Raw genomic sequence first — 24,861 nt, 5'->3', positions numbered from 1 at the left:
CTCATGAATCCATAAAAATCCTAGAAGAGACTGTGGGCAACAAAATTTCAGACATCATATGCAGCAGAATTGTTACTGACACATCACCTAAGGCAACAGAAACAAAGGAGAAAATGAACACATGGGACTACATCAAACTCAAAAGCTTCTGCACAGCGAGAGATACAATCATCAAAACGGAAAGGCTACCCACTGTATGGGAGAGCATAATTGCCAATGATATATCAGATAAGGGGTTAATTTCCAATACATATAGAGTGCTCATACAACTCCACAAAAGGAAGACAAAGAACCCAATTAAAAAATGGGCAGAGGAACTAAATAGACACCTCTCCAAACAGGACATACAAATGGCTAAGAAACATATGAAGAAATGCTCACCATCACTAATCATCAGAGAGATGCAAATCAAAACAATGAGCTATCACCTCACACCTGTCAGAATGGCCGCCATCAACAAATCATCAAACAACAAGTGTTGGCGAGGGTGTGGAGAAAAGGGGACTCTAGTACACTGCTGGTGGGAATGCAGACTGGTGCAGCCACTATGGAAAACAATATGGTGTCACCTTAAAAAATTAAAAATTGATCTTCCATTTGACCCAGTGATCCCACTTCTAGGAATATACCCTAAGAAGCATAAAACACCAATCAGAAAGAATATATGTACCCCCATCTTTGTAGCAGCACTATGTACAATCGCTAAGATCTGGAAACAGCCCAAGTGTCCATCAGTACACAAATGGATCAGAAAGCTGTGGTACATATACACAATGGAGTACTACGCAGCAGTAAGAAAGAAAGATCTCTTATCCTTTGAGACTACATGGAGGGACCTTGAAAGTATCATCCTAAGTGAAACAAGCCAAACAGAGAAAGACAAGTTTCATATGATCTCACTTATTTGTGGAATATAATGAACATAACAGTTTGAGGAATGGGGTAGTCCCAGAGACTGACAATCCCCTAAGGAGTGGGGAGGTGGGGGAGGGATGAACCACAGAACTTATACGCATGTATGCATGAACAGTGGACATGGACAACAATCTGGGGAAGGGGCAGGGAGGGAGGGGAAGGGGGGAAAAGGAGAAACATCTCTAAGAAAAATTAATCAATAAAAAATAAATAAACAAAAAAAATTTAAAAATTAAAAAAAAAGATAAACCTTACTTACTTTGCTTGGGATTGGAAAGAAAAAAATTGAGTGTATGTGTGTGTGCGCGCGCGTGCGTGCATGTGTATTCATGTGTGTGCACGCATGCAGCGCATACACGCATACATACACACACAAAAAAACTTATATGTAAATTTTCATTGTGTTTCTTGTTCATACAGCCGCTCAGTGAAAAGTGTCCTGTGGTCTGTCGTCCTGCCCTTCCCTTCAGGTATTTCAAGCAGAGGATGAAGAAAGGACAAGGTCCCCAGTCCAGTTTAGACTTGAGCAACCTCTTTCGGAACTGGAAGGATGCACGGACCCTGTTGCCGCACCGGCTTCTTTATACCGATGCACACATCGGCTCCCGTGGGCAGGACAAACTAAGCTCGGGGAAGGTATTTGCCGACGTACCCGGAACTATTTCCAAGGTTTTCTCAGATTCGGGTTGTGGCGCAGTGACAGGTTCTGGGAGCTAAAGCAACCGATCCCTTCCCAGGTTAGCTAGGCCGCCCCCTTCCCCACCCCGGCTTCGGGGCCCCAGCGGCAGTGATGGCTCCGGTGTCTGGTTCGCGCAGCCCGGAGAGGGAGGCCTCGGGCTCCAGGGTGAAGCGTCGCAGTTCGTCGAGGAGCCCTAAACCCAGCAAATCCGCCCGCTCCCCGCGGGGCCGCCGCTCCCGCTCGCACTCTTGCTCTCGGTCTGGGGATCGGAATGGCCTCAGCCACCAGCCGAGTGGCCTCAGCCAAGGGTCCCGAAAGCAGCCCTACCGCTCCCGTTCGCGGTCACGCTCTCGAGAGCGGCCCTCTGCGACGCGGGGCATCCCCTTCGCTTCTGCCTCCTCGTCCACCTATTATGGAGGCTACTCACGCCCCTACGGGAGCGACAAGCCGTGGCCTAGCCTCCTGGACAAGGAGAGGGAGGAGAGCCTGCGGCAGAAGTGAGTGAGACGGACGCACCCTCTCTCGCGCCCACTTGCCTTCCGAATCGATTTATATAGTTCTTCCCAACTCTTCGCATTTCGCTCTTTCTGCCTGCCTTGCGCCCATTTTCATCCCTTCGGTCCACCCACGACAAAGCCTTACTCGCTCTTTTCTTCCCTTAGGTTTCCATTCATCCTCGGTCCCCTTTATGCAGTGCCCTGGTCTCTCGCTACCCCTTTCTTCATCCTGACTTGTAACGGACAAGGCCGCGAGCCTCAGACCTACCGAATTATATAGCGTTTACTTGATTGCGTGGCTATCATTCGTGAGCATGTTTTTATTCCCCATTAGACTGATCTCATGGAAAGAAGGAGCCCTGTTTTATTGATTACAAAATCCACAGTACTTTGTAGGAACGCAACCGTTGTTTGTTGAGTGATCAGACAGATTTGAAATAACAGGATATGTAAGTGGAAATGTTTTATAGCGAGTTGTGAAGGGTTGAGATTAAGGGTTTACATTGGAGAGGAGAAAAACCTCTGAAACAAGATAATCGAATGAATGGAGGAAAAGCGATCTGCTAAACTGTTTATGCTATGTTGAGAAAGATCTTGTTAAGTGTTCTCAATCTTGACCATGTAAAGTTAAGGTCAGGGTGAGATCAGGTCTCTAATAAGAGTGAGTATTGGATTGGGAAAATGGATAGTTTAAGTAGAAAGGAAAGGGGTTATAATTATTGCTAAGTCTTAATATCTAATGCTTATTGAGTGTTAAATTATGTGTCAGGTACTGTACTAAGTGCTTTACATGCACTATGTGTTTAAAAATAAATTTAAAACTATTACAGACATTGAGGTTAAGGTTATAACATCTGGGAGATGTCCCCATGAATTGTTTTCTTCCAGGACTGGGAAGTCCATAAAGCACAGTGATGAAGAGGACAGGCTCCAGAATCAGACTGCCTCTGAATTTGAAGCCCTGCTTTGCTACTTAATAGTTATGTGACCTTGGGCAAGTTACTTAACCTCTATGAGCTTTATTTCTTCACTGTTTAAAAGGGGATGAAATTAGCAGGATTGCTTTCAGCGTTGTAATGATTGAGTGCTTAGAACATAATAAAGAGTCCTTAAATGTTAGCTATTAGGTTTCCTGCATGGGAACAGAAACAGTAAAAAATGATTCTGAATTAGGTTGGAGACCTCTAACTTAAATTTTTCAGAAAGTTATCCTAAGGCTGTGTCCATCAAAAAGCAACCAGCTTCTTACTAGACAATCCTCTCTAAAAGAAGTTAGAACTTCTTGCATGAAATTTACATTTGTACATTTAAAAGATAAATAATTTATCTTAAGAGGACAGATGGCACCAGGGGTGAGAATTTAACTGCTTGCTCTTTACAGCCTGTGTACATAGTATTCCAACTTCAGTTATATGTCCCTTTTTAGACTATCTGTTTCTTCAAGTGGGAAACCTGACTCTGACTGCATGATTATAATACCTCTTCCTCTGAATAAAAAAGTAAGAAATAGTTTATTCAAACAATCAAACCAATTATATTTATTTGGTAAGGTTTTTAAACAAATGGAGTTACAAGCAGCTAAAGTTTGAAGAATTGGGCCTTCCTTAGTTTTGTGTATTTTGTTTGTTTATGAGTAATAACAAAAATTAAAAGAAGAAATCACAAACATAAAACAAGAAAAAAAAGTTTGTGTCCTTCAAGAGTAGATAGAGATACACTCCTTTTCTAAAAAAAAAAAAAAAAGAACCAGAGCGAAAACAAACCTTGTATCCCATCGAGTACAGTTTTTGTCAAATAAAACTTTTGTTTTCAGAGCTTCCTTTATTTTCTACTTCTAATGCTTCGTTTTTATTTCCTTCATTAATTCTTGATTTTCAGCAAATGGAAGGTTTGACCAAACAAAAGTAATGACTTCTCTTTCTTTTCATAAATGTGTGTAAACAAATGAAGTATTTCCAAATGTAAAACTGTTTCCATCACATATTGCAGAAGATGAAATGAGCAGTTGAGCGCCATGTCATGTATGCAGCAGAAAAGGATACACTTGACAGGCTCCCAGGTTGCATTTCTGGCCTAGTCTGTAGTCTGGCCTATCTATAGTCTGTACCATTTGATGGTATTATCAAAACATCAGATTATAATTGTTGAGCTATATTTAAACCAAATTTTTAATTAATTTGAAGTTTAAACTGTAAAGAGAACATAAGACTTAACTGGACTCCTTTGAATTTAATTATATATTTAGGAAACACAATTTATCCATGGAGTTATCATTTAAATGCCTTTTTCTTCTAGGAGATTAAGTGAGAGAGAGAGGATTGGAGAATTGGGAGCTCCTGAAGTATGGGGACTTTCTCCAAAGAATCCAGAACCAGAGTAAGTGCTTAAAATATATATTTTTTTAAATATAACATTTGTTTAAATCCAGTCTGTTGTCAAAATTTTTAAGTGAAGAACTTTAAGTACAGCTCACATTTTTCTTCTTTCTTGTGATTTATGCTATTCTACCTCTTAAGTTTTAAAAACATTGAATATACCTAAAGATTAAAACATGTTGCTAGTAGATTTTAGCATGCTAATAGTTTTCTTAAATTGTTATTCACGGGGGTGCTAATTTTCTATTTATAGAAGAGTTCAGTGTTTAAACAAATACATTTATATAATTCCTAATTATTTTTTTCTCAATCTAATAGATTTCATGTCAGATGTTAGCTTTACAAAGGGACTTTTTGAGATAATAATTGACATATAACATATTAGTTTCAGGTGTACAACATAATGACTTGATATTTGTATACAGGGGTGGACAAAAGTAGATTTACAGTTCATATGGAAAATAGTATGATAATAAGTAATAACACAAGAATAAGATCTGTGTTTCACATACTCAAAATTGTAAACCTATTTTTGCCCCACCCTTTACATTCTTGGCTCCTTTGTTGTAAATTAATTGACCATATATATGTGGGTTTATTTCTGGGCTCTCTATTCTGTTGCCAAATGAATTTTTTACAGTGAATATACTGATAGGGTTTTGTTTTGTTTTCCAAAAAGGAATACAAAGTATTTTCTAAACTATTATGGAATTTTTTATAATACTCATTTTCAGAATTCTCTACAACAGAATGAAATGTGTTTATATTGTAGTGTGTGAGGGTCTTCTTGCTCGGGGAAAACAGAACAGTTGCTACTCTGCCATATGTTCTTTACACATGTACAATAAGATTACGACATCTTCCCTCAGCCTTCTTTATTTATTTATCTATCTATTTATTTTTCAATCCTCACCTGAGGATATTTTTCTATTTGTCTTCAGATAGAGTAGGAGGGAGGGAGAGAGAGAAACATCAACACATTGACTGGTTGCCTCCCACATGAACCAGGGCCGAGGATGAACCGCAACCAAGGTACGTGCCCTTGACCAGAATGGAACCTGTGGTCCACAGGCCAACACTCTAACTGTTGAGCCAAACTGACCAGGTCTCCCTCAGCCTTATTTCCACTTTCTTTCCTCTTTCCTTATGGCTCCCATTTCCTTACTTTTGGTTTCTTCTGAAAATATAAGTCTTAGAATCTTACTTGCTTATTTCAGTTTAAATAGCACTTTGTAAACTCTAAAGCATTATGCAAATGTAAATTATTATTATGTTATTATGAAGGTAGTAAATCCTTAAACTGTATTCTTAACAAAAGCAGGCCATGGCTTACCTTTTTTTTTATCCTCACCTGAGGACATTTTTCCATTTTGTTGTTCAGATAAAGTGGAAGGGAGAGAGAGAGAACGAAACATCAACGTGAAAGGGACCCATCGAGTGGCTGCCACCCGCACAACCCAACCAGGGCCAGGGCCAAACTGCAACTGAGGTACATGCCCTTAGCAGGAACCGAACTCTTGAGACCGCAGGCCAATGCTCTAACCGCTGAGCCAAACCAGCCAGGGCCGTTGCTTACTTTTAATGGTTCTTGGAAATCATTTGTTACCAAAAAATTTTAAGCCTATATTTTTATACTCCATGGTCCATATTTTATCACTTTTCTGATTCTTTTTTTATTTTTAAATTACAGTTAAGCCCTGGCTGGTTTGGCTCAGCAGTTAGAGCATTGGTTCAGGGAACGAAGGGTTGCAAATTCAATTTCTGGTCAGGGGCACGTACCTGGGTTGCAAGTTTGATCCCCAACCCTAGTCAGGGCCTTGCGGGAAGCAACCAATCAATGTGTCGCTCTCTCACATAGATGTTTCTCTCTCTCCCTCCCTCCCTTCCACACTATCTAAAAATCAGTGGAATCCGGCAAGTGTGGCTCAGTGGATTGAGCATCATCCCATGGACTGAGAGGTCGAAGTTTGATTACCAGTCAGGGCACATGCCTGGGTTGTGGGCTCGATCCCCAGTAGGGGCATGCTGAAGGCAGCTGATCAATGTTTCTCATATTGGTGTTTTTCTCTCTTCCTCCCCCTTCCTCTCTCTCTAAAATCAATAATCAGTAAAAACATATTTTTTCAAAAAACATATGGATGTATATGTCTTTTTTAAATTTTTATTTATTGATTTTAGAGAAAGAGAAAGGAAGGGGGAGAGACATCAATTTGTTGTTTCACTTATTTATGTATTCATTGGTTGCTCCTTGTATGTGCCCTGACTAGGGACAAAACCCACAACTTTGGTGTATAAGGACAACACTTTAACCAACTGAGCTACCTGACCAGGGCTATATGTCTTTTTGATTTAGTGTTTTGTGTTTCTTCAGATAAATACACAGAAGTTGAGTTGCTGGGTCCTTCCTTATCTTTTGTTATAGCCTTTGCTTTAGTCTATTTTGTCTGGTATAAGTATTGCTACCCCAGCTTTTTGTTTTGTTTCCATTTTCATAAAATATCTTTTTTCATCCCTTTACTTTCAGTCTGTGTGTCTTTCAGTCTGAAGTATGTCTCTTTTAGACAGCATTTGTAAGGGTCTTGTTTTATTATCCATTGAGCCAACATATATCTTTTTTTTAGTCCTTACCCAAGGATGTTTTTATTGATTTTAGAGAGAGGAGAAAGGATAGAAAGAGAGAAACATCAACGTAAGAGAGAAACATTGATCAGTTGCTTCCCATACACATCCAGACTGGGGATCGAACCTGCAACCTTTTGGTGTATGAGATGATGCTCCAAACAACTGAGTCACCTGGCCAGGGCCCACCGTATATCTTTTGATTGGAGCATTTAACCCATTTGTATTTAAAATAATTGTCGAGAGGTAATGTATGTATTGCCATTTTATTATTCATATTTTTTATCTTTTATTCTTCTTAAAGAAGACCGTTTAATATTTATTGTGATACTAATTTGGTGGTGATGAGCTCCTTTAGCTTTTTCTTGTCTGGGAAGCTCTTTTACCTGTCCTTTGATTCTAAATGATAACTTTGCTGGGTAGAGTAATCTTGGTTGTCGATCCTTGCTTTTCAATACTTTGAATATTCCATGCCAATCCCATCTGGCCTGCAAAGTTTCTGTTGAGAAATCAGCTGACATTCTTATGGGAGCTCCCTTATAGGTTACTAACTGCTTTTCTCTTGCTGCTTTTAAGATTCTCTCTTTGGCCCTGGCTCATTGTCCAATATGCCAAGGTTGTAAATTCAATCCCCAGTCAGAACACATGCAAGAATCAACCAATGAATACATAAATGAGTGGAACAACAAATCAATGTGTCTGTCTGTCTCTCTCTCTCTCTCTCTCTCAAATCAATCAATAAAAAAATTTAAAAAGATTCTCCCTTTGTCTTTAACTTTGGGCATTTTAATTATGTGTCTTGGGGGGTCAATGGGGATAAAAGGGGAATATCTGTAATACTTTCAACAATAAAAAAAATAATTATGATGTGTCTTGGTGTGGGCCTCTTTGGGTTCATTTTGTTTTGGGACTCTGTGCTTCCTGGACTTGTATGTCTATTTTCTTTAGCAGTTTATGGGAGTTTTCCATCATTTTTCTTTTTTACTAATTTATTTCTTTATTACAGATACCCCTTCTTTTTCCCCCCATTGACACCCTCCTCCCCACCCCACCCCCCGGGTCTTTACCACACTGTTGTTTGTGCCCATTGGTTATGCATATATGTGTTTAAATTCTTTGGTTTATCTCCTCCCACCCACCTCCTCAAATAGGTTTTCAATTCCTCGCTGTCTCTTCTCCTTCTGGCATCCCCATGGTGCGAATGTTGGCATGCTTGAAGTTGTCCCAGAGGCTCCTTACACTATCCTCATTTTTTGGATTCTTTTTTCTTTTTCTTTGGTTAACTCTAACCCAAGGATATTTTTCCATTGATTTTTAGATAGACTGGGAGGGAGGGAGAGAGAGAGAGAGAAAGAGAAACATCGATGTGAAAGAGACACATTGATTGGCTGCCTCACACACGACCCCAGCCAGGGCTGGGTATCAAACCTGCAACCCAGGTATGTGCCCTTGACCAGGAATCAAACCCAAGACCCTTCAGGCAGCAGGTCAGTTCTCTTAACTGCTGAGCCAAACTGGCCAGGGCAGATTCTTTCTTTCTGTTTTTTATTTTTTGGGGTTTTTTTTGCTGTTCTGACTGGGTGTTTTTGTTTTCTTATATTCCAAACTACTGATTTGATTCTTTGCTTTATTTATTCTTCTGGTGATTTCCTGTTATTTATTCTTCATTTCAGTTAGTGTGTCCTTCATTTCTGACTGATCCTTTTTTATGGTTTCCATATCCTTTATTTTATTTTTAATCCTCACTCGCTGATGTTTTTTTTTTTAATTGATTTGAGAGAGAGAGAGAGAGAGAGAGAGAGAGACATTGATGTGATAGAGAAACATCGATCGGTTGCCTCCTGCATGCACCTCGACCAGGGATCGAACACACATCTTGTATATCTGCCCTGACTAGGAATTGAACCTGTGACCCTTTGGTGTATGGGATGATGCTCCAACCAACTGAGCCACACTGGGCTGGGCTCCATGTCCTTTTTTATGCTGTTGATATTCTCACTAAGTTCCTTGAACATTCTTATAACCAGTGTTTAGTTCTTTTTCTGGAGTTTTGTTCTGTTCTTTCATTTAGGACCTGTTTCTTTGTCTCCTCCTTTTGGCAGCCTCCCTGTATTTGTTTCTGTGTATTAGGTAGAGCTGCTATGTCTCCCAGTCTTGATAGAGTGGCCTTATGTAGTATGTGTCCTATAGGGCCCAGTGGCACAGCGTCCCTGGTCACCTGAGCTGGGCATTCCAGATGTCCCTCCTGTGTGGGCTGTGTGTACTGTCCTGTTTTAGTTGAGCCTTGATTGCTGTTGGCAGGGAACTGGGAGGGATCGATGCCCTCCAAGGCCAATCGGCTGCAAGGACCAGTTGCAACTATAGCAGAGGAGCTGCTGTGCAGGCACCATCCCCACAGAACAGGACTCACTTCAGTGGGGCTTTGGTGCCCACTGAGTCCACCCTTTCAGTGTGTAGCTCGTAGAGGTGGTTGGGTTATAATCCATCTTGGTCTAAAGCTGCCCACTAGGTATGCTGGCTCGGAGGCCTCCTGGGAGGTGCAAAGTCAACCACCATCTGTGCCCTGCCTGGGTCCATCTGGCATGAGCTACTGCAGATGGCTTCTACTTGTGCTGGGCTTGGAGGTGCCGGGGAGAGGCCAAGCTGCAAACCAAGTCCAGCTGCCACTAGGGCCATTTAGCAAAAGGTACAGGGTACACAGAGGCCAGATGCTTGCTGCTTGAGAGATTTTACAAAAGTCCGAAGCATGAGGCAAGAGGGGCTCTTTGTATGGAAAAGCTACTGCAAAGGGCTTTGGTGGTCCTGAAAGTTGGGTGGGGCGGGGTCTCGGGGAGTCACCAGGGTGGGGCAAACAGTGTGAGCCGGCTTGATGGACACTCAGATATGGTGTCTGCCTACCAGTTCTGTATGGTGAGGGGTCAGGAAAGGAACAGTGGCCTCTGCCAGCACTTCTGTCTGGGAGAAATCTGCCCCTCCAGCCCTCACCCCGATGCCAGATAATTCAGTTCCTCCCCATATATCCCTGATGCCTTTCAAACTGCTGCCCCAGCATGGACCTCAGAGAGAGTGAGTCTGAGTAAGGCCATGCATGGGCCCTTCAGGACGTACACCTGGGTCTCCAGAAGCCTCTGTCTCACCCAGCCAAAATCCCTGTTGGGGTTTTTTTTTGTTTTTGTTTTTTAAATATGTTTTGATTGATTTTTAGAGAGAGAGGACAGGAGAGAAACATTGATGTGAGAGAGAAACATCGATCGGCTGCTACCTGCACACCCCCCACTGGGGATCGAGCCCACAACCTGGGCATGTCCCCTGACCAGGAATCAAACTGGGACCTCTCAGTCCATAGGACAATGCTCAATCCACTGAGCCACACTGGCCAGGCTACCTGCTGATTTTTATAACCAGAAGTTATGGTACCTTCTCTTCCTGGCACTGGAACCCTGGGCAAGGGGTTCTGATGTGGGGCTGGGACTCACAGTTCCTCAGAGGAGAACCTCTGCAGCCAAGGTATCCCTTCCAATTTTTAACCGCCACACGTGGGTGTGTGACCAGCCTGTTCAGTATCTCTGCCCCTCCTGCCAGTCTTGATGTAGCTTCTGTAGATTTTTAATTGTGGGACTTCTGTTCAGCTAGATTTCAAGTAGTTTTGAATGATGGTTGTTCTGTAGTTTATTTGTAATTTTGATGTGGTTGTGGGAGGTTCCAAGTACTGCATTTACCTACTCCATCATCTTGACCAGCTCCCCATTTTTCTGATTCTTATAACCATGTCCTTTAAATTCAGCTCTGATGAACATACACCAGTAGAGGATGAAGAGCCAAAGAAAAGCACCACTTCAGCTTCTACTTCGGAAGGTACATTTTAAATACAGAGCTTTTTTTAAATTTAGAAGTTAAAAAATAAGTTTATAAATAATGAACATTATGTTTTCCTTTTGTTCAAATTGTCTATCACGTTCCTTTTCAGTATTTCAAGTACAGTAAAATTGATATTCAGAAATACTTCTTTAGAAGTTAGTTTTTATTTGTATTTTATGTAGAAGAAAAGAAGAAGAAGAAGAAGTCTAGTCATTCTAAAGAAAGGTCCAAGAAAAGGAGAAAGAAAAAATCATCTAAAAGAAAACACAAGAAGTATTCTGACGATAGCAATAGTGACTCTGATTCTGAAACAGACTCCAGTGGTAAGAAAGTCAACATCATTCTATAAGCCTTGCTTCAAAACTGCTTTTACTTCTGCCCTGGCCGGTTTGGCTCAGCGGGTAGTGTCGGCCCACAGACCAAAGGGATTAAGGGTTCAATTCCTGGTCAAGGGCACATACCTGGGTTGTAAATTCTATCCCCAGCCCTGATCAGGGTTGTGCAGAAGGCAACCAATTGATGTGTCTCTCTCCCCCTGCCTCCCTCTCTTCCACTCCCTGTAAAAAAAAAAAAAAAAATCAATGGAAAAAATATCCTCAAGTGAGGAATAACAAAAAAACTACTTTTACCTTTTTTTTTAATCCTCACCAGAGGACACTTTTTTTGCATTTTCTTCAGATAGAGTGGGAGGGAGAGAAGGAGGAAGTGAGAGAGAGAAACATCGATGTGAGAGAGATGCATGGAGTGGTTGCCACCCACATGACCCCAACCGGGGCCAGGGACAAACTACAACCAAAGTACGTGCTCTTAGCAGACTCTCCGGTCCGCGGGCCGAAGCTCTAACCACTGAGCCAAACCAGCCAGAGCTACTTTTTTATCCTCACCGGAGGACATTTTTCTATTTTTTGTTCCGGTAGAGTGAAAGGGAGAGAGAGGAACAAAGAGAGAGAGAGAGAGAAACATCGATGTGAAAGGAACACATCGAGTGGCTGCCACCCGCACAACCCACCAGGGCTGGGGACAAACTGCAACCGAGGTACATGCCCTTAGCGGGAACCGAACCCGGGTCTCTCAGGACCGCAGGTCGACGCTCTAACCGCTGAGCCAAACCGGCCAGGGCCGGCCAGAGCTACTTTTACTTCTTAAAGTTTATTTCAGAAGTAGGTTCTTAAAAACAATAATAGCAGTCAAGAGTTTTTGAACATTTACTGACTTTGTGTCAGGCACCCTGCTAAGTGCTTGCTATTTAATCCACACAGTAACTGTAGGATACATCTTAGAGATGGGGAAAGGGAGGCACAGAACAGCTTAAAGTACCACCCTCAAGGTCACACCTTTGGGATTCAAACCTAAGCAGTGTGACTCTAGATTGTGTGTAGTTGTACAAGGTATGTAGCACTGAACCAAGTCGGGGTTGGGCTGCGAGACGTGTGGTACCAAACCAAGCCTGCATCCACCCAGTGGAGCACATCTTTGGTGTCGTTGTCACACTCAGTGGGCACCTTTGTGCAATTTTCAAAAAGGTGCACCATTAAGGACACCCTATAAGCTGGCAGCTGATTTAAGGAAGAAAGACACGCCCTGTGGGGTGGCACATCACAAAATGCCACCTTTATTGTGCCCAGTACTGACTGATGATTGACAGAATGTGCCTCTTCTGGGGACACGTTACACAAAGGTGCCCCTTCCTCTCATGTCACCTGGGCTTCCTGGCCCCCGTTGTCACTTTTCTTCCTCATTGTTGGAAGACTGAACTTTCTTAAAGCACAAATCTGAGCATGTCAGTCCCCTACTTAAAATCCTTCAGTAGCTCTTTATAGCCTTCAGGGTAAAATTCAGACCCTGACTAATCTGTTCTAATCACATATACCCTGTCACTTTCTCTCATAGCCTGAGAACTACTTTCTGTCTTCTCAGTATTCCATGTTCTTTCTCTTGCTTTTGTTACTTGACACAGATAGTCTGTCTACCTGCAATGCCAGTCTCTCCCTGCATGCGACTTGGCTTATTCATTTTCAACAATGAGCATGCAGTACTTTTGTAATAAAACTGATTTTTTAATCCAAAATGTGTTTATTGGGATGGTTCGCCACTCCTCTTGATTCGAGGTGCTTTTGGTGCTGCTTCCTTCTGAAGGAACCTCCTCTGTAAGCCTTGCTTTTCCTCCTGTAGGCTGACAGAGGACAGCGGAGCAACCAACACAAGTTTGTGTAGGGCTAAAGACAGTGGCGATTTTACAGCATCCTGGGCATTTCACATCCGTGAAGCAGCCACTGGGGCTCTGCACCAGGTGCTTCTTGCGTTTCTTCTTCTCTTCTGGAAAAGGGTGAAGGAGATCCTTAACGAGAGGCATGTTGTTATGGGGAAGTTGTCATCGCTGGAAAGCATAAAACCGATTTTAAAAAGAAGTAGCTTAAAAGTTACCTTTGCCTGGTCAGTCATTCCTCAACCACTCTTTCCAAATCAGCCTGATTTTGAGACTCCTCTGTAGGCCCAGAGTACCCCAGGCTTCCCCCTATCACTCGGGATTCTATTTATGTCTTTATCTCTGTCTCCTCCATTAAACTGATGCTTCTGGGAAGCATCCTCCCCAAACACACATATAAGATTTTCTCTCTTTCCATCATGAAAATGCCCAAACATCCAGAAAAATAAAGAGAATAGTTGCCCTGGCCAATTTGGCTCAGCGGTTGGAGTGTTGGCCTGCGGTCTGGAGAGACCGAGGTTCGGTTCCCGCTAGGGGCACGTACCTCGGTTGCGGTTTGTCCCCGGCCCTGGTTGGGTCATGTGGGTGGCAACCACTCGATGTGCTCCTTTCACGTTGATGTCTCTCTCTCTCTCTCTCTCTCTCTCTCTCTCTCTCTCTCTCCCCCTCCCACTCTATCTGAACAAAATAGCAAAAAAAAATGTCCTTGGGTGAGGAGAAAAAAAAAAGAATAGTATAACATCATATACATATCACCTAGATTTTAACAGTTGTTAGTATTAAATGTGTTTTTATTTTTGTTTTGATAGTCAATGTAAATTACAGATATCACACTGCCACCCTAAGGATTTCTGTATACATCTCTTTTATGACATTTTCCTATTTAATCACAATACTATTATTTCATGTAATAAAATTAATAATAATACCCCATACCGCCAAATACTTAGTGTGACTAATTTCTGCGTCCTCAGTGCCTAGCCCACTTCCTGATAAGTAGCAATAAATGATTCCATTAATTTCTGTGTAACAACAAATGGAACAGCAATAGGATATTTACTCAAAAGTATTGAGGGTTTAGAGTTAAATTTTTAAAAAATTTTTCATGTGCTTTAATTTGCAGATGAAGACACAAAAAGGAAATCAAAGAAAGCCAAGAAAAAGGAAAAGAAGAAGAAACACAGATCGTCAGTTTTTTCTTTAATTTTTATTATGGAAAAGTTCAAATATATATACAATTACAAAAAACAGTAAAATGACCCCCCATGTAACCATCACCCAGCTTACACAGTTACCAACTCATGAGCAGTGGGAACCAATCCCAGACATCATTTTATCCATAAACCAGCATGTTTCTCTAAAAGATAGGCATTCTTTTTTTAAAAAAAAAATCATAACTACAGTACTTTTATCGCATCTAAAATGTTTAACGATAATTTCTCGATTCTTGGCAGTTTTTTGTACAGACTATTCAAATCAGTATCCAAGTAATGCCATAAATTGCCATTGATTTATATGTCTCTTACATCTCTAAATCCTCTTTTTTTGCCTGGCTGGTGTGACTCAGTTGATAGAGCTTCGTCCCATGGACTGAGAGAAGTCCTGGTTTGATTCCCGGTCAGGGCACATGCCCAGGTTGCAGGCTCGATCCCCAATGGGGGATGTGCAAGAAGCAGCCAATCGATGTCTCTTTCACATCGATGTTTCTATCTCTCTCTTCCTCTCTCTAAAAAAAAAAAATCAATAAAAATATTTTTTAAATAAATAAATCCTCTTCTCTTTTTGTTTTTGCAAATTGTTGAAGAAACCAAATTATTTGTGTTGTAGTTTCCTGCAGTATGGATTTTGCTGATTGTATTTTAATCGTGTCCTTTTAACATGCTCTGTCCTCTATTTATAAGAGAAACCTACCCTCATCAACTATTTGGTTATCCCAAAGTACAGTTTGTATAGGAAGGGCAGGATAATTGCTTACTTTTTTGTTTTATGAGTTTTCAAAATAATGAGCTGGGTTATTTTAGTATTATGAACCCAAATATTCATATATGTTTAATGTTTTTTGATCAATTACACTTAAAATTACATTGATGCTCAAATTGGTAAGAGCTGTTTTTTAAACTGCTTTATTTCTGTTATCTTTTTACAACATGAGAACTTTATTTCATTGTTCCCTTTAGGGATCTTTTTTATAGTGAAACATGATTTGGTTAAATAGGTTAGAAGATTTTAAAATTAAAAAGTTTAAATAAGCTGAGAATTCAAATCATTTTAATCAGTCTTTTTATTGCCTTGAAAAAGTAATATGCCCTTTAACATGGGAATATTAAGTCAACTTGTATCAAATTATAATAATTACAGGAAGAAATACAAGAAAAAAAAGTCTAAGAAGAGCAGAAAAGATTCTAGTGATTCAAGCTCTAAAGATTCCCAAGAAGAGTTTCTGGAGAATCCCTGGAAGGATCGATCAAGTAGGTTCTTCTGACAGACTTTGACTCAGAACAGGTAAAGCATTAAATTAACCAATTAGTCAAAATGTGAATTATTTTTCTAAACATCTTTTTTGCAGAGCCTGAAGAACCCTCAGATTTAATTGGCCCAGAAGCTCCAAAAACACTTGCCTCTCAAGATGATAAACCTCTGAAGTAAGTTAACAGTTCATTTGCAATATCTAAAGTACCTTCCCAAAAGTAGGGCCCTAACTTTCCCAAGCTTGTCACCCTCTGCTCCCTCATGTATACCCCAGGTTCCAACTGAGCTGAACTAAATTTCCCTGTGTTTACTGTGCACTTTCCCACATTGTGCCTTGTTTCCCTTATTTCTTCTCCCAACATGCTTTTCCTTCTTATCCCAGCCCTGTTTTCTTCACTACCTCCAATTTCTTCCTGTTAAAATCCTTACCATCTTTCAAATCTCTTTTCAAAAGGAGGGGCGTGTGCTGATTCCCAGTACCTTCCCTCCACAAGTAGGTGTGATTCCTACCCCTCTTTCATCCTTTAATCCTCATAGCATTTTCTATTTCTTTCGTGAAATGTATTATATATTCTACATTGAATTTCAGTAATGTCCTAAAAGATCAGAGATTATTTTTGTTTAATAGGTATTTAAGAAGCATTCAGTGAATTGAATGAAGGGATGATAGTTTTTAAAGTCCCCTTGAATGAAAGGTAATAGATCATTGCTACTGTATGTGCTATTATTGGTTATAAGGCTAAACAGTATGTTAAAATTGAGATATATTATTTCTTTACTTTTTTTAATGGAAAATGGGAAAAGAAATTCACTGAAAGAAGTAGTAAAGGCAATACCTATAGGGATAAATTGATCCATATTGTAAAACATGAATCTATACAAACACCAATTATTTTGTTCTTCCAAAGTATCTCTACACTTCTGGGTTAGTTACATAGGTTACAGTGCATTACTAATTAAATTAAACTAGTTCATATTGGGCTTCCTAGCATGCTGCCACTCAGCAACTGTTGTTCCTACTATTTGCTAAGGGTAAATGAATTGTTGTGCTCTCTTTAGATGAGGTTTTTATAATGAACCTTTTCTGAATTCTGAATTACTTTGTAGCTATGGCCATGCTCTGTTACCTGGTGAAGGTGCAGCTATGGCTGAATATGTAAAAGCTGGAAAGCGTATCCCACGGAGAGGTGAAATTGGTTTGACAAGTGAAGAAATTGCATCATTTGAATGCTCAGGTTACGTAATGAGTGGTAGCAGGTATGTTCTTGGCATTAAATCAGTTTCTGTGATTAGATCATTTTCTTCTTTCTCACTACCAGAATTATATTTGGTGATTGATTTTTATTAAGTGACCATTCCTAATCAAGAGTAAAGTATAAGTGTTCTTGTAATATTAGTTTTATTGGTATAAATGTAGTTGTCTAAAATTCTAAGTATGTATGCAACTGAGCCTCAAATTTAGCTATGTCAAAGAATCAGTCTTCCCACTGTCCTTTCTCATTTCGTATTTTGGTACAGATAGCTTATCTTCTGGAGGATATAGTTAAATTCAGCTATTTATCACCACCCCCTGAAGGAAAGCATTTTCATAAGACAATGTTTCCTGGTTTCTAAGTTTGCCTCTTGTTGTCTGTGGACTCTAAGAATGAAGAGCAGAAAAGGATTATGACAGACATCAGGTTTAGCATGGGAAAATGAATATAAAATTAGGGAAGAGAAAGCAAAGTACCAGGAAGAACAAAGAGAGTGAATAGGGCATCTGTACCAAAATCAAAGTGAAGTTTGGATTTTTAAAAATTTTACAAACTTTTAAAAGTAGGTAAATGTTTTAAAATAAAATTAGAGTCAAATATTTGCAGTACCCCTGAAGCACTTTCAGAATCTTGGAATTCTGAGGACCAACATATGAAAACATCATATCTGAGGTTCAGCACAATAAGATAAGAAAAATTACAGGCATAAGGACTAGAAAGGAGGATATAACACTGTTATTTTTTGTGAATTATATGGATTGTTTATATAGAAAATTCTAAAGAATGTAGAGATAAATTATAAATAATAGGAGGGTTTGACAAATGATTGGATATAAGGTTAATACACAAAAATCAATTGCACTTCTATGCACCAGCAACAAACAACTAAAAAATGTAATTAAATAAAAAGAAAACATTTATAACAATAACAGAGAATATGAAGGACTTAGGACTAAATCTTAATAAAAAAATGTCCAGGACCTCTACAGGGAAAACTATAAAAATATTAAGAGACATTTAAAAAGACAAAAATAAATGGAGAGATACCATGTTCATGGACAGAGAGGCAATATTATAAAGTTGTCAGTTCTTCTGAAATTGATCTGTAGATTTATTCCATTTCCAATCAAAATCACAACAGAGTTTTTCATGAAACTTACTAAGTTGGTTTTAAAATTGGTATATTAGACGAGAGGGCCCAGAATAGCCAGGTCACTTCTGAAGAAGAAGAGGAAGAGGATGAGATTTGCCCTACCAGATATGAGGACTTACTACGAAGCTTGCAGCACTTTAGAAAGTGTTGGGGAACAAATGAATTATTCAGTGGAATAAAATACAGAGCCTAAGGACAGAGCCTTATATGTATGGAACTTAGGTATATGAAAGAGATGGCTTATAGGATCACTGGGGAAAGAGGGATCTATTCAGTAAATGGTTCAGGAAAAAGTGGTTATCTGTATGGAAAAAGATGAAAGTAGAACCCTGTATTACCATATTTAAAAATCAGTACAGCTAGATTAAGGACTTAAATGTCAAAAACAACTTTAACACTCAGTATAAAATATGAGCAGATATCTATTAGATCTTGGGGTGGAGAAAGCATTTTATAAAGGACAAAAAAATGTAATAACCATAAAATAAAATATTGATAAATTTGCCTAGACTAAAAGTAAGAACTTTTTCCCAGTGGTGTGGCTCAGTGGTTGAGCATCAACCTGTGCACCAAGAGGTCACTGGTTTGATTCCCGGTCAGGGCACATGCTCAGGTTGTGGGCTTGATCCTCAGTAGAGGGCATGCAGGAGGCAGCCAATCAATATTGATGCTTCACTCACATAGATATTTGTATCTCTCTCTCCCTTCCTCTCTCTCTAAAAAATCAATAAAAACATTTTTTTTAAAGTAAGAACTTGCCTGGCTGGTTTGGCTCAGTGCTTAGAGCGTCGGCCCACAGACTGGAGAGTCCTCGGTTCCTGCAAAGGGCATGTACCTCGGTTGCAGTTTGTCCCCGGCCCAGTTGGGGTCTTGTGGGTGGCAACCACTTCATGTGTCTCTCTCATGTTGATGTTTCTCTTTCTCCTCCACTCTATCTGAGAATAAATGCAAAAATGTCCTCGGGTGAGGATAAAACAAAACAACAACAACAACAAAAAAGTAAGAACTTGCCTGGCTGGTTTGGCTCAGTGGTTAGAGCATCGGCCCACGGACTAGAAAGTCCTGGGTTCGGTTTCCGCTGTGGGCATGTACCTCAGTTGCAGTTTGTCCCTGGCCCCAGTTGGGGTCATGTGGGTAGCGACCAGTCGATGTATTTCTCTCACATTGATGTTTCTCTCTTTTCCCCCCCTCTCTCCCTCCTGCTCTATCTGAAGATAAATGCAAAAAATTGTCCTCAAGTGAGGATTAAAAAAAAAAGTAAGAACTTTTGTTCATCAAAAGACATCTTTTTTTTTTTTTAATCCTCACCTGAGGACATTTTTCCATTTTTTTGTTCAGATAGAGTTGGGGGGGGAGAGCGAGAGAGAGAAACATCGATGTGAAAGGAACACATCGAGTGGCTGCCACCCGCACGACCAACCAGGGCCGGAGACAAACTGCAACTGAGGTACATGCCCTTAGCAAGAACCGAACCCAGGTCTCTCTGGTCCACAGGCCGACGCTTCAACCGCTGAGCCAAACCGGCCAAAAGACATCTTAAAATAAGTAAAAAGACAAGTTCCAAGCCAGGATAAAATTTTGCAATACACACAACCATTAAAGAATTAGCATTGAGAATATTTAAAGAATACCTATGAACAACCCAAAAGAAAAGTAGGAAAATGACACAAAGAAGAAATATGTATAACCTATACATGTATAAAAAGGTGTTCATTATCATTGGAAATAGAAATTAAGAACATACTGACATGTCATTTTGCATGCATTTGATAGACAAAAGTTCACAGTTATAACAATACCAAGCATTTGGATGTGATATACAGGATCTCTTAAATATTACTATTGGTAGTGTAAATTGATACAACCACTTTGGGTATTATCTAGGAAAGTTGAGAATTCATATAGTTCTGTAACCCAGCAACTCCATACCTAAATACCCAAGAGAAAACTCTTTCCCGTGTCCTAGGAGACATTTACATAGAGGTTTGTTATAGCATCTATCACATAGCGCTTCCTGTTCCAGATAAACTACTCACTGTACCCTGAGGAACCTAAATACATTGTCATCTTCACTGTCCATCCTGCCACTCCCCTACTTTCACACTAATCTGAAATTATTCTCCCCTCCTCTCAGTTTTCTCTATTTTTCTTTTTTTAAATATGTTTTTATTGATTTTTTAGAGAGAGATAAACATCAGTGTGAGAGAGAAACATCGATCAGCTGCCTCCTGCATGCCCCACATCAGGGATCGAGCCCGACACCTGGACCTGTGCCCTGACCAGGAATCAAACCGGGACCTCTCAGTCCATAGGATGATGCTCAGTCCACTGAATCTGAACAGCCGGACAATTTTCTCTATTTTTCTAGTCAGCTCAAGCTTCATCTTGAACTAATTGTATAGGATTGAGTACATATACATAAAAGAGGCAGGTTTTTTTAAGGTTTTTCTTCTAAATAAGCACCTTTTGAAGATGATGTAATAGTTCCCCTCTACCCCTATTCCTATACTTTTCCTGATTTGGATCTTGTGCTAAATCCCTTCTTTATTTTCTTTGAGCTGCTACTAGATTCTAAGGAGTTAAATTTAATTGTAGATTTAGACTAGGTTCTTTTGGTTATTTGATAAATTTGAACCTTGAAGAAGTTCCACCTAATTGATGACAGCTTAAATCTTTCATCTATTCTATGTTAATTCCATGAAAGCAAATTCCACATATCACCTAGGAAGTTTAATAATTTGCCTGTTTCTGGTTGTTTTACTGGAAACAGAAGAACTAGACTTATGCCCTTAATATTTGAAATTAATAACATTCATGATGTTAACAGGACATCAGAGATCATTATTTGAATTCTAGAAATAAATCAAAGGACATACTTGCAAATACAATGAATGGTCTTTTGAAAATATAACCCATTACAAAAACAGTTTCTATTTGTCACATTTTTAAGTAAACCACTCTATTAAGAAAGGATTAGTGAGGAAGTACTATGAGAATAATTACTGAGGAATTAAACCAAAAATAAAATTATCTGCAGGCATCGTCGAATGGAGGCTGTGCGACTCCGAAAAGAGAACCAGATCTATAGTGCGGACGAGAAGAGAGCTCTGGCTTCCTTTAATCAAGAAGAGAGAAGAAAGAGAGAAAACAAGATTCTGGCCAGTTTTCGAGAGATGGTATACAGAAAAACTAAAGGGAAGGATGACAAATAAGGATTTTCGGATTATTCAGCAGACATTTTTAACAGAAAGTCTGGGTTTCATATATACATACGAACAGATTGTTAGGATCTGAAAAGCTTTACAGTGCTCCTGTGCCTTCTATTTAATTATTTCAGTCCTTCAATAAAAGGCTGCTTATTGATATAACTTTAGCAAGTTCTTTGGGTTATTTTGGATTGACCATAAAACTTTCTAGTTGAAAAATCGATATCATGCCCTGGCTGGTTTGGCTCAGTGGTTAGAGCGTCGGCCTGCGGTCCAGAGAGACCCGGGTTCGGTTCCCGCTAAGGGCGTGTACCTCAGTTGCAGATTGTCCCCGGCCCTGGTTGGGTCGTGTGGGTGGCAACCACTCGATGTGTCCCTTTCATGTCGATGTTTCTCTCTCTCTCCCTTCCACTCTATGTGAACAAAAATGTCCTCAGGTGAGGATAAAAAAAAAAAGAAAAATTCATATTATGAATGAAATCGTACTATATTGGGGGAGATGACATTGAGAGAAAATGGCAGTGAGATGAGAAACTTAACTCTCATACCATGGGACAGTGTTACTCTTAGCTCTTCATGATGCTTGCCCCCAACCCAACTGAACTTGTGGGAAATTATCATTCCTCTATGTTGAATGTGTTATAAATGGACTTGATAGAAACATACAGGAGGCCAGTTTTGTTAAAATGAAGGCATTGCTGAAAAAGGCAAATCTGGAATTTGAAGATTGACTTTTATTATATGATATATAGTCTGCCTTGGAAATCATGTATTTTGGTTTTAATCCCTACCCTCAGCCCAAACCCAAAAATAAACCAAAACGCAAACTAACCCATGGACTTGTTGAATTGAATATGTGAACATTAGTTTTAAAAATTCTTAACAGGTTACTTAAAAATGTTTTTTTCAAATATAAAATATTTGGAAGTCTACTGTTGTGCCAATGTAAGTACATTATTTCTGTCTAAGCTGTATGTGGATCATAATTTGAATACTAGAAATGAATGGGAGTCAACAGTGGTCAGGAGTGTAATAGGGAAAAATATAATGAATAGTTATTTTAACTTAGTTGTTTTATAAGGATGAATATAAAATTATATTAAACATTTTTGTATGTCCTTTATGTAATAGACAGATTTCATTTTAAATGTAAACTTTTCAGTTTATTTTTTACATCTATCATGCAGTTTATTCTTTAACTTTGTATAGAATCCCCTTAATTCATCCCTTTTTTATGGCTATTATTTTTAAGTTTGGGAGAAATGGAAAATTCTGGTACTATGAGATTACAATCTTTTTCCTTCCCTATTTGTTCAATTTTTGTTGTTATGTCAGAAGAGTGAAGGGGGAGGGGACAGTAGAAATTCAGGTTGTTTTTGTTAAGGTTGTTTTGAGCTTCGTTATTATTATGTGCCTAGGATAAATTTAGATTACCTGGGTCATAAGGAAATTCTGACTCTGCTGTTATAAAATGTCCTCTCCTCTCCCCTTAGAATAGTTTAAAGTATCTTTTTCAGAGTTTTCAAATGAGGCAGTCAGATTTCAAAGCATAAATCCAAAGTTTTACTAGTTAGCAAATGTTCTAGGAAAATGTCTACCTTTAACCCACAACTAATGAACTGAACAGCCACTTGGCATGTAGCAACATTTATGACTCCTGAATTTGATGTTATTTCTATTTATCATCATTGCTGCCTAGCCTAAGAAATCTATTTTTTTCCAAAAGTTGAAACAAACTAGGTCCCAAATTTGTGAGCTCTAATCCATCTACTTCCCTATGTAATAAAACCTAAATTTATAATCCGCATTTAAAATTTTTGTTCTCTGGCTCCTGGAGACTGGATGAGTTTATTCTCTTATTTTCTTTTTTTCCTCATTAGAATGTGTTTTTTATTAGAAAAACAGAAAGTAAAAAGTATTTTCTCACTTAGGAATAACCTTTACTGCCTAATATCTTACATTTCTTCTTGTCATCTTACATGTCATTTTTAGGGTAGTGGAAATTGTATAGCATTTTTTTTGTTGGTTTTTTTTTAATAGTAGCTGAAACTATTTCAAGTACCCTGGAATAGTATTCTTTCCTTGTCTCCCTCCCTGCACATCCCTTTTTGATTACTCATAATTAGGTAAGTGCAGGTGAAAGAAGCACCCGAGTTACCCCCATTATTACCAAGGGCAGTTCCTTAGTTGTGTTGATTGAACTGGGCCACAGCCTCCTTGCAGGATGGGAATCCGGGTACCACATTAGTTGCCTTTTACAGACAAGGAAACCTAATATTCAGCAACTTTTTGTGGCTTTCCCATCTTTACACGGTTGTAAGAGGCAAGGCCAGCACTGAGACCAAGCCTTCCAGGCCCTCTTTCTGTGCCCCTGTTGTAAGCACCAGGCCCATGGGATTTGACAACAATCTCCTCGGGTCTGACTTTCAAGAGGGATGTTCTCTTATTTTCAGTAGGCAAGATAATTCAAATGCAACAATTTTGTGATATATGAATACTGTAGATTTTCATTGTATTCTCCAGTTTCCTCCACAGAGTAGATACTCAACAAAGGCTTGTTGAGTAAATGGAAGAAAATATATTAATTTTTTTCAGAACTTTAACATTTCTTTCATCAGAGTTTGTTCAGAAAAGATGTGCCAAGAACAGCTTCAGCGGCATATTTTTTGGGAAAGGAGAGGGAAGAATAAAAGGACCAAACACATTTTATTTTTAGCTCATGAGAGTTACTACTTCAAACTATATGTAGTCACCTGAGCCATAAGTCTAATAAGAGGGCTGTTGTATTTGAAATACTATATTTTTTGTTCTCAAAGGAGACTTACCTAGTTTCTCACATCCTCTCCTGTTGCTCTAAGATTTTCCCTCTTTTTTTATTTATTTCACAAATGTAACAATTTTTTTTTTTAAAAAAAGAAAGAAAAATTACCCAGTCTTACCACATCAATTGTCTTTAGGGTTCTGTGTTCACTTCCAGTGCTTGTCTATGTAAATATGTATTCAGATGTACATACAAGTAATCACTCCTAACATAATTTGTCTTTGGTGTTTTAAAATTTTGCAGCCAGTGTGAGGATGGGAAGAATACAAGAAATAAGTAAGGGTAGAAACTGAGCCTTCCATGTTTCATTGCCCCCAGTCCTGAAGCCACCCTGCTGCCATTAAGATTGGGATGCTCTGTTGTGGCAGGCAGCATGCCTGGTTTCAGAGTTTCAGAATGTGTTTAACAATGAGGCTTAACTCACAGTAAATCAAGGGGTCTGTGAGTAGAGAAACCCTTCAGACTGTTTATGGTATGAACTGTAGAACAGTTGCCATTTTTCTGTTCCCGAGTTGTGCCCATAAAAAGGTGTGTCTGGGCCAGACACTTAGCTCAAATAGAGGACTAGGCAGTCAAGTACCAATCTCAGTTGGTCTGACAGGTGAATTTTAGCAACTCTCTGAACTCAGCTTCTATACCTGTAAGACTGATGCAGACAGTGATGGGAAAAACCTTTTAGAAAATAGAAAACTAGTTACTCTGTTAGCATAATGGAAAGTTGCCAAATGGAAAATGACTGAATGCAAAAAAAAAAAAATTCAGCTGGATTGTGTGCCACAAGTTTATTATTCAATAAATATTATATGGTTT

At 39.3% G+C, this 24,861-nt stretch overlaps 1 protein-coding gene across 1 annotated transcript; it reads left to right on the top strand.

The window, feature by feature from the left end:
* Positions 1 to 1,611: 1,611 nt before the first annotated feature.
* LOC118635880 (NFKB activating protein) lies at positions 1,612 to 21,389 on the top strand. Its single transcript, XM_036270874.1, has 9 exons — positions 1,612 to 2,091; positions 4,387 to 4,467; positions 10,870 to 10,940; positions 11,126 to 11,266; positions 14,273 to 14,336; positions 15,508 to 15,617; positions 15,716 to 15,791; positions 16,726 to 16,875; positions 21,062 to 21,389. Exons 1-9 carry the CDS (start codon positions 1,706 to 1,708, stop codon positions 21,234 to 21,236), a joined length of 1,254 nt encoding a protein of 417 aa, XP_036126767.1. The 5' UTR covers positions 1,612 to 1,705; the 3' UTR covers positions 21,237 to 21,389.
* The last annotated feature ends 3,472 nt before the right edge of the window (positions 21,390 to 24,861 follow it).

This window comes from Molossus molossus, unplaced genomic scaffold, assembly GCF_014108415.1.
Source record: "Molossus molossus isolate mMolMol1 unplaced genomic scaffold, mMolMol1.p scaffold_m16_p_2, whole genome shotgun sequence".
Taxonomy (NCBI): Eukaryota; Metazoa; Chordata; class Mammalia; order Chiroptera; family Molossidae; genus Molossus; species Molossus molossus.
Note: the sequence above shows the minus strand (reverse complement) of the source record. Positions and strands in the feature narration are given on the sequence as shown.